The sequence below is a fragment of the Alligator mississippiensis genome, chromosome 9, assembly GCF_030867095.1.
Source record: "Alligator mississippiensis isolate rAllMis1 chromosome 9, rAllMis1, whole genome shotgun sequence".
NCBI lineage: Eukaryota > Metazoa > Chordata > Crocodylia > Alligatoridae > Alligator > Alligator mississippiensis.
Genome location: NC_081832.1, coordinates 66,186,059 through 66,202,804, shown reverse-complemented (window position 1 = coordinate 66,202,804; position 16,746 = coordinate 66,186,059). Strand labels below are relative to the sequence as shown.

Sequence of the window (16,746 nt, the reverse complement as noted above, 5' to 3'; positions counted from 1 at the left end):
CTGTTCTACAGAGGCCTGGAAAATGCTGTAAAATGTAAAACCTTTGTAGTTGCCAACCATTAACAATTGCCACAGTCACGAATGAGCTAAAGGTTTGACACATGATTGATTAGAAGCCTGAGCTGAATTCAGGTGGTGGCCATGTTCAGGGTGGGGAAGGCAGTGTTTTGTGTCTTGCCTTGTTCAATGCTTTTAAATGCTTTCTCCTCCCTCTGCCCCTATTTTGCCCTGCCAGACAGCCTTGTTCTTCAGCTAGATGTGATTTCTCAATAAAAGGCTGACAATTTTCCCCTGAAGGGGCAGGGGGAAAAATAGAACTGTTTGGTCACAAAGACATCCTGTCTCACTCGGAAAGAAGATCCTTGTGCTTAATTAAGTTAATAAATTAGCTGGCACTATAACGCTACCACTTTAACATAAAATGGAGGTAATACAATCTCTCTGGTCCTTTCTGCCATTGTAATGGATCTACCAATTAATTTGCCCTTGTACGCTCTCCACTCAGCTGCATTATGGTTGTGAACAAGCTGATGTGCAGACACAGCTGACAAGGCCATGCTAAGCTATGAAATTATCAATAGCATAAGACCTGGAGTCTGTTGTTTGCTCTCTTCCCTCTCCCTTGCTTTTATATTCTGAGTTCCTTTCCAGCGGACACCTTTGCAGCTGCACTCACAGCAAACAGTTGATGGTGGCACTAGTGCTGAGTGATGCTAATGGCAACTGGTTTTGTAGTGGACTCCATAATTACTGGGAGCTGTACCATCTTCTTGTGAGCTCTGCACACAAAGCCTGGAAGTTTGTTTTTTCTAAAAGTAAATTCTTGGCATTAAATTTTTAAAGCCTTTCTTTGCCTTTTCTTCTCTTTGTCTCTTTAGTCAGAAGGGTGAGAGAGGGCCTGGTTTTTGTTTAAAAAAGAAAAAGAAGTGAGTGTTCTGCAGAGAGACGGCTGGCTGCATAAATTCTTGGAAAAACATTAAAGCAAACAGCAAAGATAAAGTGGCTTTCTCTCATAGCTGTGATTTTCTCCGCCACCCCCATTTTAAATATAACTTGGATTTTCATCCAGTTTACATGTTGTGATTTGGCAGGCTGTTAGTAGAGCAATTCATGAGCACTTTTAAAGGTTCAGTACCCATGAAGCTGTTCGGTATTCTCTCTAATAGCATCAGCCTTTTGATATCAACATGGATCTTGTCTGTCTCTCTCTAAGCTTCCTACTGTAATTTGGAGAAGGTGCACACTGGTTGCTAAGGGTTTGTGCATTGGGGTTCACTGAATTCAGAAGCAGACTTAGATTTCTGAATATGACGAATTTATGACTGAGCTGAACCTCCTTAAATGAAACACACGAAGGCGTTTGGAATCCAGCAGCCAATATTGATTTGCTCTCCAATCCCGTACTACGTGAAATAATCCAAGCCTGCTGATAGCCTCATGTCTAGCTGCTCCTAAGGAGTCTCTAGGCTTCAGATATGAAATCTCTGGAAGCCTCCTGTGTAAAAAGTGTGTTTTGTGATTTTTTAGAATCCCCAGCTCTATTTTCAGGCCCTTTCTCAGATGTTATTATGCAGTTATTGTTCAGTATTGTAGATTTAATCTAACATGACACACAGGTTTCTGCAGCTCCAGCAAGTGCAGGATAGTTGGAAGGTAGAAATGAAGAAAATATATATCCAGCTGTATCAAAAAAAGGTTTTAGTTATATTTTATTAATAGATTTGGAAGGAGGGGTGTTAATATTTTATCTTAATCTTGATACATAAGATAAAGATATGAGGCTGGAGGTCATCCCATTTCATTGAGGCCATATTAAGGGCTTAATGTAGGATTTAGAGGTTTTAACACGGGGCTTAAGTGGACCTGAGGTGTTACACAGCCATCGGGGTGAATTTTGCCCATCAGGTATTCTTGAACTACCGCAGAATTAGAGAGACAAAGAATACACTTCAATCAAAAGACCATTAAAGTCCATTAAAAGAATGCCAGTGACTTCACTGGGCCATGTACTGGGTTGGTTGAGTCTAGACCCAGGGTCTCTTGGCTCTGACGGTGGATTGCTGTGTAACCTGCTCTCTTTGTCAAATTTTCCCTTTTAGTGAAGCAAGCGGGCACTGACAGACATGAGTTTGTCACGCGATCATGAAAGCGCCATGCAGCCGTGCGTGCACTGACAGAAGTGCGTAGCTGCAAAGCACTTTAAAAATGTCTGATCACAAGACAATCTGAACCCTCATTATAAGGCAGCCCAAAGTGGAGCGCCTTCATTAACTTCTTTCAGCCGGGCCGGGAGCAGGGCTCAGCTGATGCAGCCCCGCCCTGCTCCCCATGCTGTTTCCAGAAGTGTGGGGGAGATGGAGGGTAAGGGAATGGAGGGAGCTCTAATCCATCTGCCTCACTCTCCAGTGCCGGCTGGGCAACCCTAGAGCCTCCACTTCCTTCCCCTTCCTCTCATTCCTAAAGTAGCGCCAAGGCTGGGAGCAGAGAGAGGCATTGCTAGGGGAGAGTGACTGCAGAGACACAGCTGCTGTAGACTGCAGCGAATGTCTGTTGGGTCCCAGGGATAGCTGTAACTCATGGCACTTCATGGGCTACAGCAGGGAGCTGCACTTCTGTTTGTGCCCAAGGAGTTTTACTAATTAAAGTTAGTAGAATATACACTTAGGTTCCTCAAGAAATTTCATCTTTTCATCCCCCCAGAATTGAGGATTGAATACTTCTGGTGAGAAATAGAACATAATCAGCATTTTTTCAGTTTTTAAAGCTTTTGGTTTTCAGGTTTTTGACAAAAGGTCCACATTTTTCTATGGAAAGCCGACTATTTTTTAAGAAAACAATTTTATTTAAAGACCATTTTTTTCATTAAAAATAGTTTTGGCCAAAATATTTGACTAGCCCTGTAATGATTGTGATGTGGTATTTTGAAAATACTGAACACCATAAAGGTACTCTTCTTTATTCCAAACTGGAAAGTAGGTCTATTTGTAAAAACAGAAATGTATTGTAAGACTTCTTTAACGTTTTCTATCCATCATATTGACATCCCTTTTAATCCCCATTATTATTCCAAAATACAGGTATGCACAAGTGTTTAATTCTTCACATTGTGCATGAGATGTTTGCACATGACTGAAAGGAATCTGATTTGAGAACCTCTTTGAAAACCAGGTTCTTAAACCTACAGCATAGTTCAAATCTAAAAATACATGGGTTTTGTTCTGTGTTAGGATTTAAGTCTTGAAATGGGCTTGTATCAGGCAAAGCAAGCAATGAACTTTCTTGCAGGGTAGTAAAGCCCTTCGGACAGTCTCTAGTGATTACTTTAAGAACAACTTTGCATCCTGTACAGAACTAGTATCTTGCTGGCAGTGGCAGCTTTGGGGATTTATTTGTTGCTCTCTGTCCCATATTAATCAATGTGCTTTTCTTATGTTCTCCAAATATTAGTACTACTTTGAGGTTCACACTAGGTTCTGAGCTCGTGTGTATGTGTGAAGCGTGTGAAATCATTAGACTGCAGCAAGTGACTGAGGCGTAACAACCAGGGTCTGTGCCCTTTCACACTGTGGCAGTGGCTGGTCCAGCAGTGGCAGTGGCTGCCATTCTTGAACTCCTTCTCAGTGGGTGCATCTACATGACATGCTTTACTTGAGATTAGAACAAATTACTGTGCAGTAAGTGTCACTGTCTACATATGCAGACACTTACTGCACAGTAATTTTCTTTAGTCGGGAGTAAATTTACTACCTGTAAATACAAGTGCAAACTTACTTGGGAGTAATTACTGTGTGGTATGGCATGTGTATATAGCTGACTGGGAGCAAATATGCAAGGGGCAGGAGATTGCTCCCTGCCTCCGGGAGCTGCCTGCTGCTAGGGCAGGCTCCACCACTGGAGCCCAGGCAGGGAGAGTGTCCCCCTGCATGGCAGCAAGGAGCTCCCAGCCCCAGCTCACCGATCAGGGAGCAGGGGCTGAGAGATTCTTACTGGGGACTGGGAGAGAATCTCCTAGCCCCCACTCTGCAGTCACAGTTGTGGAGCGGCACTTTGGGAGCTCCCTGCTGCTGGGGCAGGGGGACATTGTCCCCGCCCAGGCTCCAGTGGTGCAGCCCCCCAACAGCAGGCAGCTCCTGGGACCAGGGAGCAATGTCACAGCCCCCACCAGGAAACAGCTATCTCCTGGCCCTGTACTACCTGCCAGCCCCTGGGCTAGTGCCCAAGGGAACCCTAGGGCTCCCCCTGGCTGCTGAAGGGCTGGTGGAGACGGGAACAGACTGCTGCCATGAGCAGCAAATGTGCTTCTACTTCCCCGCACATATAAACACCTGCCTGGGGAGAGTTTACTCTAGAGTAAATTACTCTAGAGTAAACCTACCTCAGAGCCTTTGCACATGTAGTCACGTCCAGTGGGTACCTAGGACTGGTGGATACCTAAGACCGGTGCATCGGTTGCCCACCTCTTGCTGTGCTACTGTCATGTGATTTTAAGATGGTCTTTAAGGAAACCTTTTTGTTGTGTTGTAGTGTTTTGCTGAAATATTTGATCTTAAGAAGAAAACCACCATGATAGAGGGTGCACGCAGGTGCACGTGTACCTGCTGAGTGTGGTGGTGCACCCGCTGCAAAAAGGCACCACTGACACTTGGCGGTGCCTGCGGGCGGTCGCCACTTGCCACCCCACTGCTGACACCGCTGGCGGCATCTGCAGGCAGTCCACAATCGCCTGTGGGTGGTCGCCAACCAGTACCAGTGGCGTCTGTGGGAGCTCCCAGCTTATTGCCACTGTGCTTCCGTTGCCACCAGCGCAGCCATGCCCCGCCAGCCTCCGCGGGCACGTGTTGTTCATGATGATAAGAACTGTTGAACTTAGGAAGATTTTTTATTATTTCCTTCATTTTCCAAGGACTCTATGGTTATTGATTTATTTATTTATTTTTTTACTCTTTCTAAGTGAAATAACATATTGGTGGATTAAGTGCCAGGGCAAATGAAAGATACCTGAAGAGAGAGATACTGATTTTCCTTAGCAGAGGGTACAATATGTCGACAACTGTTGCATATAAACCTTTGAGAGTTACCTCATGCATTTGAAGTGAAGCTTATACAAGAAGATGCAAAGAAGATGATGGCTCCTGATTTACCAATTCTTCCCTCTTAGGCTTCAGAATGGTTTCCTGCTAGTATATACAATCGCTGCATTAATTATTAACATCTTTAATGGGGTTTGAAAGCACTTGGTTCAACATAAAGTCTGCTAGCTTGATTTTTTTAAACTCCACTGAAGTAGAGATAGAACAGGGATAGTGGTTATTTATACAGCAGCAGATATAGCTGCAAAGGAAAATGGAGAAGCAAGGAACAGTATTTAGGAACCAGGCTAGGTGATGTGAAAGGACCAGGCACAACTTATCCCTGAAATCTGGGGTCTGATTCTTTGCTCTCACAAGAGAACATCTTTGTTGTCTGTATATAACATATTCCTCAATCTTACACAAGTAACATACCTGAATTGGGAGAAGATAGTAAAGTCCTTCTGCAGGTGTAGGGCACTGGGAGAAAGTGGCTTCCTCCACAACCCTTTTGAGTATATGTGCGTGTATGTTGCATGGGTTTTGGAAATTTTGAAATGTTGATGGCTCTAAGCCCCGTTTAATTGGAATGCCCTTCCGTAAGATCACTGGTAACTTGCTAAGTGATGCTGCAGTCTTGTTCAGTGGTGCAGATATCTACTATTTTTGTCACAGTGTAATAAGGTGTAATTTTGAGACAAAAGAATACTTCTGCCCTCATGGATCCCACCTGCTGTGGAAATCCACCCACAACCTACACTGAGAAGATTACCGTTCCTCCACATGCACATCTGTGCTTTCCACATCTCTCAGTACTTATTCATTTTGAAGGCACATCCTCTCCTAATTAATCCCCTTTTCATCCTGCCTCTCTACAGCTGTAGTACTAATTTCTAACCCCCACACTGGCAAGCTGCACTATGCTGGTGATAGAAGCACATCTGCTCACATCTTCCTAGGTGACCTGTGTATGTACTTTGAGACCATGAATTTCTTATAGAACAGGCCAATAAAAATATTCTTTTGCAGAATTTGATCCACACTCTCTGTTACTTAAGTACAGCTGTATTCATGCGCTCTTTAGGATGAGATTTTTCACTGCTGCCAAAATAGAGAAAGTTATGCAAGCTGTATCAAGGGGGCGGGGTACGGCAAGGAGGGATATTGGAAAGCAAACCAAGTAGCAGAGTGCATGGGGAAACCCAAGTGAGAGACGTTTGAATGACTGTGAAGATACTGGACTGAGCTAGCTGTATCATGAAAGGGGGAAGGTTTCGGAACCAATAGATAAAGCTTTAGTAAGCGCTACTGTTAAAGAAGCCAACTTTTTCGCATTTGAAGTCCATATACAGGAAACATAATTTTGCCAAGGGATCAGAGGTGTCTAAAGTGCACCCTTCTTTCCCAATGACAACCTGAAGAAATGTGCAGTGCCATTGTTAAAATAGAAATGCACCCAGTATAAATCATGGACTGTTGCATTTTGAGGCCCCTCCTAATGAATGTGAATTGTGTTTGAACAAGATGCAGCACTGAACCTGTGGTATCTGTAGACTATATGTTTCAATTAAAGCTGAAAGTAGATGAACTGTGTTCCATTTTATTTTTACAGTATCACTGTGTCCCTTAGCAAATGGATATCGTGGCCCTATCTTAGCAAAATGTGGACATTAGATCATTTTGCAATAGCTATTATCTGGCTATACCTTTGAGTAAAGCCTGGGCTGTAACAGCTTTATGTTATATGAACACAAAAAGAATAACACTGGCTGCTGGTAGTATAGTCAGTAAAATACAGGAACAGTGAATATGTTGTAAAGATGATTTAATCAATGGGCTGTTTCCATTCACTGTTAGATTATTCCTGTTTCAAGGAGAAAAAAAGCTAACATCTATGAACAACAGTGTGAATCATAAACTCTGTAGAAAATCATTTTTTTAGTAGAACTAATGTCCTCCAAATGAACAGAGGCTACATTTGCCTTGAAAGTCTGATGAAGATGAATTTTTTAGACCTGTAAATGGCTCCAGGACTTTTGAGCTGTGTAAAATAAATATCAGAGAAAATCTAGTGGGAAGATGGCATGGGAAGAGGAGGAGGAAGAGGAAGAGAAACTAAGGAAGAAGGGGGTTACAGAGGAGATTTTCAACAAAGCAGCTGGAAATGAGATTGAAAATGAGAAAACAAAGCAAGGTTATTTACACTGCAAATTAAACACCAAGATGGATAGTGAGTAAGATGTGCAGCAGGTGTAGGAACTTTGAGGCTGAGAAACCTTTATCTAAAATTGCATTCATTTCTAATTATACCTCCTTATTCATGCGGTGGGATTTTCAGAAGCACCTGTGAGAGTTTGATACCTCATTCCCAATGGATGTCCATAGGACTTGGGTGTTTAAAATCTTCATGTTCCTTTCAAAATGCTATTCCCAGTATGTGCTATACTTCCATGGACCTCCACAGTTGCAGGTCACTGGCATCATTTGCATTCTTTGAAGTTTCCTTTTGGAGAGGGCATGTAACGAACATTAAAGAAGGCTCTAAGACAGTGGAATATATTTTGGGCTATTGACTCGTGGAATTCCCTCTTCTTCTGTTTGTAAAAAGTTAATATCCAGATCTGAAGATTCTAATTTTAGACACCTTTCTGTTTCCTGCTTTTGATATTTTGGGTTTCTTAGCATTTTTTTCTCTTTTGTTTCCCAATATGCAACCAACAGGAAGTGCCCCTGCAAAATACACAAGAGTAAGGGAAAAAATATAAAGTCCAGATGGCATGTTATTTTCTTCAGACAGTTAAAACGTATAGTTGAATTCTGGCAGCAGTAAGTACTCTCAAAGTGCTCCTCACCTCCTCTGCTATTCCCCTGAGAGAGAGACAGAGAGGAAATCAGACCATACAAGAATAACCGTTTCCAAACTAGGAGGAGATCCCAGAATAGATTGTGTTTATTCAAACACCTTGACTTGCCCAATGAGACAAAGAAGGGCATAGGCTCTGTGACTATGTAACACAGCCAGTTGGATGATATTCAAGCAATATCTCAGAGAAGTTTAAAGAGAAAAAACCCACATCTATCGTGCTGAGAGGGGACGAGCCCTTACCCTGCATCTCAGTTACAGTGTTTGCAGTTGCCAGCAAGATGTGAGCTGTAATCCTAAAAACCCAGTGTCAACTTCTTGAGATTTCTTGTAAAGAATCTTATCCATGCTGATACATCTGGACAGAGAATATATAAATCAACTGGGACCAAATTCACAACAGAAGTTATCTCCATTTTAAGGCATTACATTCCTAGATTTGTAACTTTCTTGAAATGGGGATATCTTGCTGTTTAAAATATTACAAATCAATATTAAATAATATTTTTAAACATTCTTTTGACAGATACTGATTGAGTAAAATAATAAAATAAATACATTTTAGAGACATAAAATAAAGTCATTTCTTACTCCAGATAGCTAACAGTAGAGCCTCGGAGACAAAGGCTATTTTGAGAGTTGTGTTCCTGATAGCATGCACAGCTTTTTTTAACACAATAAACTAATCGAAATAATTATTTTTGCTGAGAACCAAATTGATTATATTTTACATTGCAATTAGTGGAAGGGACCAAATGGCTCATTTGGAAATATGTGGCGATGACAGAGCTGACTTTAAGATTAATGAGAATTGTGTTCTGCTGAAATGATTTTAATCTCAAAAAGTATATGGGGAGTTTCTGTTCCCAGTATACTGTAGAGGAAATACTTTGAATTACAAAGCCATATATATCAGAATCCATACAAGGGAGTGTCCCATCACTTTAAGGACACTTTCAAGCCTACAAGCACAGCTTCACAGCTGTTCTCAAAGAGGCCTCCTGCCCTGTCTGGGGTTGGGCTATCTAAACAAGAGCAGGCTGAATAAGGAGGGCGGAGTCACTCTTTTGGGTCCTGGTTAACAAGTTGGACCAGACTCCCCTGATGGGATTTTTTGGACTGATGCCTGACTCAGAGCAAAGGGACCTTCAGGTCTGTTTGGATACTGCTTCATTGTGGATGCTTTGAAGTGAAGACTGTTCTGAGCTGTAGGGATATATGGCTCACTCTGCAAAGATGTCTTAAAGGCAAAATACTCTTTGTCCTTTTGTTGTGGCCGCCTCTGGCTTGGTTCCTTCATATGTGGTGCAGGGTCTCCTAGGACCCCCCGCTTCTGTCAAGAACTGCCGTGGAGAAGATCCTCCTGAAGTACCAGCAAGCATAGCATGAGAGGAATAACCCTTCCAGGGAAGTGGAGCTGGCTGCCAAGCTGTACCTGCATGAAGCACAGCTGGCAGAGCATGATTGGAACTGCTTGGTCCAGGCAGATGTGGTCAAACTGTTTAGCCCAGAGGCTGTTGGAAGCCTTGGTTATGGGGGGAGGAGGTGGGAAGAGGGGAATCTTGTCCTAATAGTCATCTAAGTGTTACCCTGATCAAAGTGAGCAACAGTGACGAACCAGAAGCTAACTTAACCATTTTTGATTGTGTCTCTAATGCAACTGACTGAGAAAAAACCACCTGGATGGTATGATTGCCCCCAATCTTGCAGAAGTGGCTGCCTCTTCTGTCTGTGATGGGATGAACTTGTATACCACATTGTATACCACTGTAATGGGCTAGGTTGGCCTCTCCCAGGGGCATGTCAATAAAGGTTTCAGACAGAACTCTTCTCTGCTAGAGCATGCCCTTGCATTGTGCCTTAGCACCTCTGGTATCTAGCTACCACTTAGCTAGATACCAGAGGTAGTCCCAGAGGCTAAGTATGTAGGGTTTGTAATAGATATGCTTGTCCTGGAACAATACTTAGACATCCTCCCACCTACAGTTCAAACTTGGATCTGGTGCTTCTGACTATCTACAAAGCAGTGATTGTACAGATGACTGAGAGGCTGTGGCAGACTGAGGTGATCTGGGCTGAAAAACCAAACCCATCAACTGGCCAGCTAGGAAGGAATGCCAGCACAAGGGATACTATCCAGGCCCTGCCTTTTCTGCTGGCCAGACCCCCTTCCTGTATACCAGAAGAAAGCTCTTGGACACCAGGGCCTTCTACCTGGTTGCGAGGTCAATGAAGTGCTACCTGTTTGGTACCTGACTTGTTTTCATAACTGATCATGCAGCTCTGTGCTGGCTCCTTGCAATGAAGCACTTAGGCGCCCATCACACGATGGTACAGGGTATTACAACTCTTCTGGTTCCAAGTAGAACATCATCCAGGAAAAGATCATCAGAAGACCTTTTCCCTGCCCTAGTGCTGCCAAAGAGGTAGAGGCATTTGTTGAGTGGAACAACGGGTCCACACAAAGGGAAAGGGTGCATCAGGGGTGGACTGCTTCTTTTACGGCAACAATTTCAAACCGATTGCCGCAACTCCATGGGTTCAAGAAGGCACTCTGCTCTGGCCTGTAATTGGGCTCTCTTTAAACAAAAGAAGGAAGCTGAGCAAGGAGAGTGAATTGCCATCCAAGTGGCCTTCTGTAGGCAGCAGCTGTTCTCTTAGGTTCTAGGGAATAAGCTGGATTTGACTCTGTTGGTAGTGTGCTTCAGATTGAAGCCCATAACCTTTTCTGACCCACGAGGAGATGGCTATTTCTTTGAGTTTGTGTTGAAGGAGACATTCTTTTGTTCATTTGTTTTGGCCGCCCTGGCTCAGTTCCAGTACCATCTTGTAGAGAACTCTCCTCATTGGGTAGTATAACTACAAAAGGCTTAGTAATAAAAGGCCATTCGTAATATGTAAGTTTTCCTATTACTTATTCTGAAACTGCAGTATGTTCAGTAGCAAGGTAGCTTGGTTCAAGCAGGGGACCATAAATTGAAAATTCTATTTGCAAGTGTAATGCTGTTTCCCTCTAGGAAGTCGTTTCATGTCTGTGAAATGAGGATAGTAGCTCACTTCTATAGAAAGTGCTCTGAGGTCCCCAATGGCTGATTCTGTGAAAACAGAGAATGGTGGCAGCAAATCTAAAAGCATGTGTATCCTGTCCACTATTGTAAAAAATGTGTTTATATTATATTTGCCATCTAAGAATGTAACACTGCAGGAGACATAATGTTCCATAGTTGTTTGGCTATATGGAAACAGAAAGTCTACATATAGGTAGCATGAGGAATATAACTAATGGCTTGTAAAAATATAGACCCCTCTTCCTGGTGCTAAAATTGATGGAAAAGCTCTGGACTTCTTACCTAGTAGAGAACCTTTGAACATTATTCTGTCCATTAGAGGGCAGAAACATGCCTGTACACCAGTGGTTTTCATTTGTGGACACCTAAATAGTTTCAAATGGACGTGTGGACCCCATTGAATTGTAAGTGTGGGTATTCACATACTTTTGATTGATCATAGCCATCTTTCCCTGACCCCTTAGACATAATCTGCAGACCCCAGGTTGAAAACCACTGCTATATACACATTAAATACAACAAACCTGAACGAAATATATGCTATATAACTTGATGTGATACTGGAAAGTGGCCTGTCATGGCAAAATAACCAGTAGGCTGCGGCTGCAAGAGAGAGAGAAAGAGAGGTCAGGAGCCGGTGTTTCAAGGGTTAAGCTTTATAATCTGGGATACTTCAGTTATGTATTTTTATAAAAGAATGACATTTTCTTAGCAAAATATCAATAATTAAGACCTATTTGCTAGGGGAGATGCATTGAAGATCTCTGATGTAAGCTTCTTTACAAGCCCTTTATGCTTTATGTAGAGTTCCTATAGAAGTTGTAGTGTACTTAGGAATTCCCACATTGATGTGACTTTCCTAATTACGAAGAGGAGGAAGTAAGTTCTCATTGAGTTCAGTGGAACTGCTGCCCATGTGAATAAGGCAAGCAAGACTTTGCCCTTAAATGGACAAGACCTCAAGTAGTTCAGGCCAAAAATGTGACCTCTAAAAACTGGCAGAGAATGGTCTCTCGGTGCCAGTTACAATGATTTTTTGTAGTATGGACACTTTCTCCCCAGAAACTGAACTGAATCCACACACTCCTGTCAAAGGCATCATTCTTCCATATTTGAGTGAGCACCACCATGGCATTGCAATGAAATCGAATAGTTATGTCAACTTTAGCTTCATTTGAAGTGGAAGGATGATAATGTCAAATGCAGGCCCTGGTCTCTTGCAGTTTAGATAGCATGGTCCTGGCAATCCCACTTTTTGAACATTGAGGGACAGAGTTAAAAAGAAGAAAAATGCTGAGGATGTCTGAATGCTTCACAAGCTAGGGGGTAGAAGTCAATGCTTCCTGAGTGGAGTCAGGATCCATGATACAGAGAGTCAAATTTCATTTTCAAACAACTGAAAGGAAAAAAAGGCTACAAAAAGTCTTCAAAAATATTAAACAGTATTGGTATCCTTAAACAGTAGCATAACCTGGCAGAGGGTTGAGGGGGGCACTAGCTCTGCGTGCTTAGAGGAACACCACACTGGAGTCCCCCGGGAAGTCTTTGTCCTGGCAGCAGCAGGCGTGTGCCACTCAGTAGCAGCTGGGCAATAGCAGCCCTGCACTGCAGCAGGACCAGCTCAGTTCAGGACACCACAGCAACAGCAGCCAGGAGTGGGCAGACAGCAACGTAACAGCAGCGGTCGGCGTCTTAGAGTTCCTAGAGCAGGTAAGACTGACCTCCCTCGTGGTCTGGCTCTCGGCATTACCCCCCTTAGGGTGCAGGGGGTTTTACGCAGGGCACACAACTTGCTAGCTACATCTCTGTCCTTAAACCAGATTGTCTAGTCTAGTCTACTGACTTCCCTCTCACAGTAGCAAAATATTACATAAATTTAGGTGGGTTCAAGTCATATGATAAGAATCTGAAACTAGGATTTGGAATGAAAGAAAATCACGATGTTTGGAAGGTTTTTCCTTGTCTTTATTCTTTCACACATGCTTTATATTGTGACTTTCCAAAGCCATAGCACTGGCCCTAACACAGTCCACGTGATAATAGAAAACTGGGTTAGAAGTAGCTGGAAGATTGGCTTTGAGTGCCCAGAGGATTTCCCAGAATTAAATATAAAACCAGCCTGGCAATTGAAGCAGTCTTCACTTTCCAAGCCATCTCTCTCAATCAGAGCAGTGCTACTACACTGGGATTGATCTGCAGGTCCTTTGCACCATTTTGAAAAGAAACATGATACTATCAAAAAAAAAAAGCAAAAAAAAAGCCCCAGCCTCACCAAATTCCCTTTTATGGGACAGCTTATCTCTGAGAAGTCAGTGAAAAAGGTTTACTAACAACTTCAGGGACTTTTTAACACCAGAAATGGATCTGTCATGCCATTCTTTCCACTCAGACATAAATATGATCTTTTAAACCCCTTAGCCATGTTACCTTAGTACTGATTCCTTTGCTCTAGCATGTTCCTGAGCTTGCTGCTTCCCTTTAAATCTGCCAACGCTGGACACAGCCCACAGTCCAGTAGCTGCATGCTGTCTAGCATCTACCCCTCCTGCTTGTCAAAGATTAATGGAACAAAAATTTTGATTTCTCATTAGGGGCTGAAATATCCAACTAATTCCACACAGCAAGTGATCCAAGCTTACGTTTTTATTTACTGCTTGTTTGCTGCCTCTGCTGTGCTCCATGTGTACAAAAGATGGGGTTTACAATCTAAGCTAGACAGGCAATACGGTTCAGAAATTGAACATCCAGAAGGGTTGAAATGTACCGAGACTCAAAGTGGTACATATACTTATAAGTCAGTAATTATGGTTACATGCGGGTCACCTTAAATATGTATTGAAGCAAATGCAGACTTTTTACTTCACATCTGTATGTAAGAGGAGTTTTACTTGGCCACAGTTCTGTGAAACTGGGTTCTACTATATTCTCTCACAGTGCTAGTACTTAAAGGAAAATTAGGGGTTCAGTGTCTAATAGGTTCAAGAAAATGCTTGATTTGGTTTTCCAGGATAAGAGAAAAAGAGGGACCAAATTTAAAATACGCAATGGAAAGGTTACAACAGAATGAAAGAAACCACTGCAGAAATACCGAGCAGACTCAATTATCTCAATATCACCCATTTACATCACCTGCAAACCAATTGTACTGTGGTAGACTGGTGCTTGCTGAGGTCCCAACAGAGGGGTCTGATGCCTGGCAATCATTTATAAGTTTGACAGTTATAGACCAATTTCATTTAGCTATGGACTATGAGTAATAGGCCCTCTTGTCTGCACTGGCAGAATCCCATTAGGCAGTGCATTGATGCTTTCCTCAATATCCTTTCTGTGTTTTCTGAAAACAGGTTACACTCAATTTTGATTTCCCTGCATTCTCAAGCAGAGGATGTAAGCAGCCCCGGTTAGCCACAGAGAGCATGCAGACCGCGTGCTCTCATCAGTGGACTCATCAGTATTTGAGAGAAGGCCCTTTCTTTTATCACAGGAGATCCCTTAGTAGCAAGGTTATTTAGGGTGTGCAGATCAGAGACTTTTTTTTCCTACTAGTTTTCTTGAAACAGATTATGGAGCAAAAAAGACAGGCCTGGCATACCTCCCTTCCAGCCTTCAGATAATGAACTCCTCTGGGTGTCCAAGTGCATAAGACCCATTTAGTTTAAAAGGTAAACAGGGAATTGTGTTCAGGCACTGTGGATGGTGGCCCAGAGAATAGCCTTTTATACTCAAACTCCACAACAACCCAAATAAAAAGGGGAACGAAGGGCTGGTTACAACATTATTGATGTTCAGAAATGTGATCAGCGGCCTCTGACAACAGTGGGGAAGATAAAACAAAGCAGGTAAGAAGCTGGGGGAACAAAGCCGCTGTGTGCAGCAAGGAGGCCTCTGTAACCTGGAACACAGTCATTCACTACAACAAAGCACTAAGCTTGCCAACAAAGTCTAATGGAGCAGGGGTTAATTGGAAGATCCAGCTCTTGTTGTCTAGCGAAATGCAGATCTTGCCTTGAAACATTTCCCAAGGTCTCAGAGCTCCATTTCATAGCTGTGTCTCATGCTGCGAATATTCTTCAGGCAGCGGCCCATGGTTAGATGTTGTCTGAGTGCCTCTTTCTGTTGTGTGTTGATGAGTTATCTGGTTCTGTCTTGCAGCCCTCAGAATCCAAGCCCAACGTCACCCCTCTCACCGTCCTGGCCCTTGTTCTCTGCGCCATCAAGTCCTATGCCCACCTCCTCTACGTCCAGCGACTCATCCCCCATCAGGTCTGTGGCACAGTTTGTTTTGCTTTGTGTTGCTGCTGCTATTCCATATTTTAATTTACTTGCCCTTTTTTTTCTTTTGCTTTGTGCTGTGCTCAAGTTCCCCCAGTGCAGCTGCCTTCACTCAGCAGGAGAGGAAAGTTTCAAACATCCCATTAGAGGAAGAGCTTGAGGTTATCTAACACATGTTACTTAGCTAGCAGGTGTTCCTGTTCATCTCAGCACCAGCTCAGACCAGAGAATTTTCCAATGTTCAGAGCAAGCATCTAAGAATCAAGATGCCTAAGTCTTATTTCCACTGATGAGATTGACTTGCTCTGGATGACCTTTTCCAAGTCACTTAACTTACCTGAGTCTCAGTTTGCCCATCCTGCACCACAGGTAAGAAACACAAGGTGTGTTGCAAGGCAGAACTGAGGTTTGTCAAATCTGGTGAGCTTGATTTTTCTTTTTTTTAAATCCAAACTTCCATTTTTATACTCGCAGTTTAACAGGCTGGTTGAGATGTAATGCATGTGTTGTATGCCTTTTCCTGCAGCTGTCGGGACCTGGAGTGCTCTAACTTACTGCTATGATTTTGTTCAGCTTCCTGTGAAGAAATGTGCGGTATATTAGCAGAAATGTTCTGCGTTGCTAGGAAATATGCAGAAAATATTCACCCTGCAAAAGAAATAAAAAGAGGTGCAAAGTCAATGTGTGATGTATTTGTTGGCGTTGTAAGAGCATGAGGCAATGATTTAGCTTTTTAGTACTGTCACCTGCATCGCATAACCTGTTCCTTGGCCATTCCCCCTACAATAATTTATGTAAGACAACCTCTAAGCTCCTACCTGCTTTGCTCTGCTGATTTGTAGGGTAGTGCTGACACCTTGTTCTTTACTACCCATTTGTGGGTAACACTAGCAGGTCAGTTGATAGATGCACTGCTGTAGTATATTATCAAGAAGTGGCAAGCTCCCTCCCCTGCATGATTTGCAAAATGGCCTCCCCAGACAGGCTCCTTTTTTTTTCCAAGCAGATTGTAAAAGCAATGTAATGAAAAGCTGCAAGAGTTTCCCTCCAGATACCTTAAGCAGAAATTATCTTTGCTTTTTCAGTAGAGCAGACCTACAATGCAATGTCCCTCCCATCACAGGGAGAACTGTCGAATGTGGGTGCTGTTCCTTACCTGCCACCTCCCAAACGCCGTGTCTCACCCTTGCCTATGCAACAGGGTTATTTATTTGTTTTGACATGAGCCTGCAAAGGCCTACAGTGGTGTAATATCCTCCAAGCAGCTGCTTTTCCATGGGAAAGACACTCTCATCAGTCTATAAACTGTACAAGGGCACCTGGGCAATACTCTGCTGAGTGCTTTCCTGGCCCTCTGCCATACTCTCAGGCAAAAATTAAAAATGAGTGATCGGTAAGATCCAAGCTTTTTTATGTCCTTGAAACTCTGACAGGGCTTTGAAGGGCATTGCAGCAACAAAAATGTCACAGGTCT

At 42.9% G+C, this 16,746-nt stretch overlaps 1 protein-coding gene across 1 annotated transcript in view; it reads left to right on the top strand.

Annotated features, from left to right (window-relative positions):
- Nucleotides 1–16,746, top strand: part of ARHGAP26 (Rho GTPase activating protein 26) — a 343,672-nt gene that overhangs the window by 297,355 nt on the left and 29,571 nt on the right. The window contains exon 21 of the mRNA XM_014597613.3: nt 15,153–15,263. Coding sequence (XP_014453099.1) covers nt 15,153–15,263 — 111 coding nt within the window. The remainder of the gene's footprint in view (nt 1–15,152; nt 15,264–16,746) is intronic.